General features: G+C 51.3%; 1 protein-coding gene across 1 annotated transcript in view; it reads right to left on the reverse strand.

Annotated features, from left to right (window-relative positions):
- The window catches only part of TGFBR3 (transforming growth factor beta receptor 3), a 225,280-nt gene continuing 224,216 nt past the window's right edge, over nt 1-1,064 (reverse strand). The window contains exon 16 of the mRNA XM_008068272.2: nt 1-147. Coding sequence (XP_008066463.1) covers nt 29-147 — 119 coding nt within the window. The 3' untranslated portion in view covers nt 1-28. The remainder of the gene's footprint in view (nt 148-1,064) is intronic.

A 1,064-nucleotide genomic window follows, 5' to 3' on the forward strand; every position in this document is an offset into this window, starting at 1 on the left:
GGGCTGGGCTGGGCCAGGCAGGGCTGGGCTAGGCTGTGCTGCTGCTGGAACATGGCGTGCTCTGAGTGCTACCAATGCTGTGGGCCGCGCTGCTGTTTTCCGAGGCTGGCGGGGAGGTGGGGACTTGCTGCCTTCCTGTCGCCTCCCCTGCAGTTAGTAAAGAAAAGAAAGGGTCAAAGAAAGACACCATCTTACGTATGTGCCATTCCTGAAAAAGGTCATTTCTCCCACCTTTGCCATTGTATTTGTTTATTTTTAAATTTTATTTAAATAGAGGCAAGGTCTCGCCAAGTTGCCCAGGTTGGTCTGGAACTCCTGGGCTCCAGCAATCCTCCCGCCCCAGCCTCCCTAAGAGCTGGGTTTATAGGCGTGAGCCACCACGCCCAGCCTCGCCTTTGCCATCTTATCTGATATTTTTCTCAACCGGGGCAGAAGCAACTAGACCAGTCTTGGATGGCTGGAGAACCTCACGCCACAGGAATTTTGTTTGTAGTGTTTTATTTATTTATTTGTTTATGTGAGTCAGAGTCTCACTGTGTCACTGTGCCACCCAGGCCGGAGTGCAGTGGCCCGCTCACGGCCACCGCAGCCTTGACTTTCTGGGCCCAGGTGCTCCTTCTTCCTCAGACTTCCAAGTAGCTGGAACCATGCCACCACACCCAGCTGATTTTTTTTATTTATTGTAGGGATGAGGTCTCACCATGTTGCTTAGGCTGGTCTTGAACACCTGAGCTCAGGCAATCCCTTCACCTCCGCCTCCCAAAGTGCTGGGATTACAGGCGTGAGCCACTGCACCGGGCCAGTTGTTTTATTTTTAAAGCATCATGCAAGGGAAAAAGAAGACAGCTTTCTAGCCGACTGACAGGCAGTGATGGCGGCTGAGGCCTATGACAGTTGATGGTAAATTCCCAGGATTTTTGGAAAAAGATAAACACCTGGACCATGTGAGCCAGTAACTGCATTCAGGAAACACTATTCATCTTCTTTCATTAAAACATTGTGGGTTTAGCCGGACTCGGTGGCTCAGCCTATAATCCCGCGCCTTTGGGAGGCTGAGGTGAGTG

Source organism: Carlito syrichta, unplaced genomic scaffold (assembly GCF_000164805.1).
Source record: "Carlito syrichta isolate Samal-C Ts95f unplaced genomic scaffold, Tarsius_syrichta-2.0.1 Scaffold309922, whole genome shotgun sequence".
Taxonomy (NCBI): Eukaryota; Metazoa; Chordata; class Mammalia; order Primates; family Tarsiidae; genus Carlito; species Carlito syrichta.